The following is a 1,961-nucleotide window of genomic DNA, read 5'->3' on the forward strand; positions in this document are numbered from 1 at the left end:
ATATAAATTATAATTTAACATGCATTTAATAATCTAAATATATTTTTAACCTTATACAGTATGAACATAATTATTAAAAGCAGAACCGTGAAAACACCCATACCTGTTCCTTTATCTATCCATACATCCGTTACTGCATTTGATACTGGAGCTTCCACTAAATCTGTCCCTACATCTGTCACTGGAGCTGCCTCTGTTGATGAATGTAATGCTTCACGAGTAGCTTTACACTCAATATTTTTCTTATGATATTTATTATATTCATCATAAAATTTTCCCAATTCATTCTTAATACTCTCATTATTGTCCCATTTTTTACATTCTGTAAAAATTCTATCATACTCATTAAAGGTTCTAAGGAAGGAATTGCAATCCTCCTGGAGTTTTTCAAATTTCCCATGAATATCATATAGTTTCTCTAAATTTTGAAATGTAGTATATATGTCGTCATTGATATTATAATTATTAGCATATTCTAGGCATGTATCAGGTATATCTACTGTATAAGTTATTTTCGAATTCTTTTCTCTAATTTTTTTATAACAACTTTCAGTTTTTCCGCAAGAACCACCATATGATTTCACTAGGTCTTTCAACTTGTAAAAGAAATATTTACAACTTTGTTCTAGATGAATTTTTGTTTTTGATGTATTATTATCTATATAATTTAAATAAAAAAGGACATCTTTACATGATATATCAAAATTCATTTGCCGTCCCGTAGTATAATTTATATTCTTACGAAATTCATTACAGTACTTTGAATATTGAGTAAAATATGGCTCCTTCCTTTGATTCATGCCAAATCTATTAAAGTCATCTCTACATTTGGGTAATATATCCTTAAAACTAAACTAAAAAATGAACGTCAAAAATATATCAAATTTAAAATACATAATGAAAATTTTTCACGAATTTATGCGCTTTAAATTTATGTAATATAAATAATAATTCTACGAAAATGTGTAGACATGAATTGTTATTCACCTCAGAAGTTGCACTCATTATGTTTTATATGTGCTAATTAATATAAACAATTTTATACATATTATGGAAATGTTTATTCATTGAAAACATTGGGGATATATATTATATTGATATATCATATATTAATCCAAATAATTTATATGTTTTACAAAAAAAATTTTAACTATATTTTTATTTTGCTCCTATGATACATTAATTTATTGTTATACTTCTCGTTCTTGTTGACAGCTATATTTTTTCATGCAAATTGTTAGTATGGAAAATTAATTAGAAAACTAGCATGTATGTACTACTATAAAATAATAAACATTAGTCGTATATTATTTTAATGCATATAACACTATTATAATAAAATAGTAATTCCATTTAAGAAATTAAAAATAATGCATAGTTCTTTTATCAATAATATTAGAATAACACATATATATATATTTAATTTTCTTTTTTTTTTTTGGTACAATAAAAAAATGTTAACGTAAATTCCTTATGCTTTAAACAATAATGTTTCAGTTATTCTTTAATAATAGCTTTTATAAATACAATATTATGTCTAAACTTAAATTGCTTAAAATAGGCTTAAACATATTATTCAATATACACTAATAATATAATATTATATGTAGTTTTATTTGAGTATAAAACGTAATTTAATTTAATATGATAATTATATATGTTCATTTCACTATTCTTAATTAATTTATTTATTGTGCATAATTTATTTTATAATATAAGCATGTTTTATGATATAGGAGATAATATAATTACCACATAATTACATATGTTTTTGATACAAAAAATAGAATTACAATTAATTTATTATTAATATGAATCTTATTGAATTCCAAGTTCATATGATTTATTGTATACAATAATTAAAATTATAATAAAATGCGTATATAACTGCCATTATAAATTAATTTTAATATATAAAAAATTTATATATTCACTGTATATACAATTAATCACAATTAATT

The 1,961-nt window shown here is 22.0% G+C and overlaps 1 protein-coding gene across 1 annotated transcript in view; it reads right to left on the reverse strand.

Annotated features, from left to right (window-relative positions):
- The window catches only part of PGO_001815 (variable surface protein), a gene marked incomplete at both ends in the record, with an annotated part of 1,291 nt that extends 286 nt beyond the window's left edge, over nucleotides 1–1,005 (reverse strand). Inside the window, 2 exons of the mRNA XM_028691015.1 lie at nucleotides 51–854; nucleotides 988–1,005. Of these exons, the coding sequence (XP_028546816.1) occupies nucleotides 51–854; nucleotides 988–1,005 (822 nt within the window). The remainder of the gene's footprint in view (nucleotides 1–50; nucleotides 855–987) is intronic.
- Between the last annotated feature and the right edge of the window lie 956 nt (nucleotides 1,006–1,961).

Source organism: Plasmodium gonderi, assembly GCF_002157705.1.
Source record: "Plasmodium gonderi DNA, contig: Pgo-contig_198, whole genome shotgun sequence".
Lineage (NCBI taxonomy): Eukaryota > Apicomplexa > Aconoidasida > Haemosporida > Plasmodiidae > Plasmodium > Plasmodium gonderi.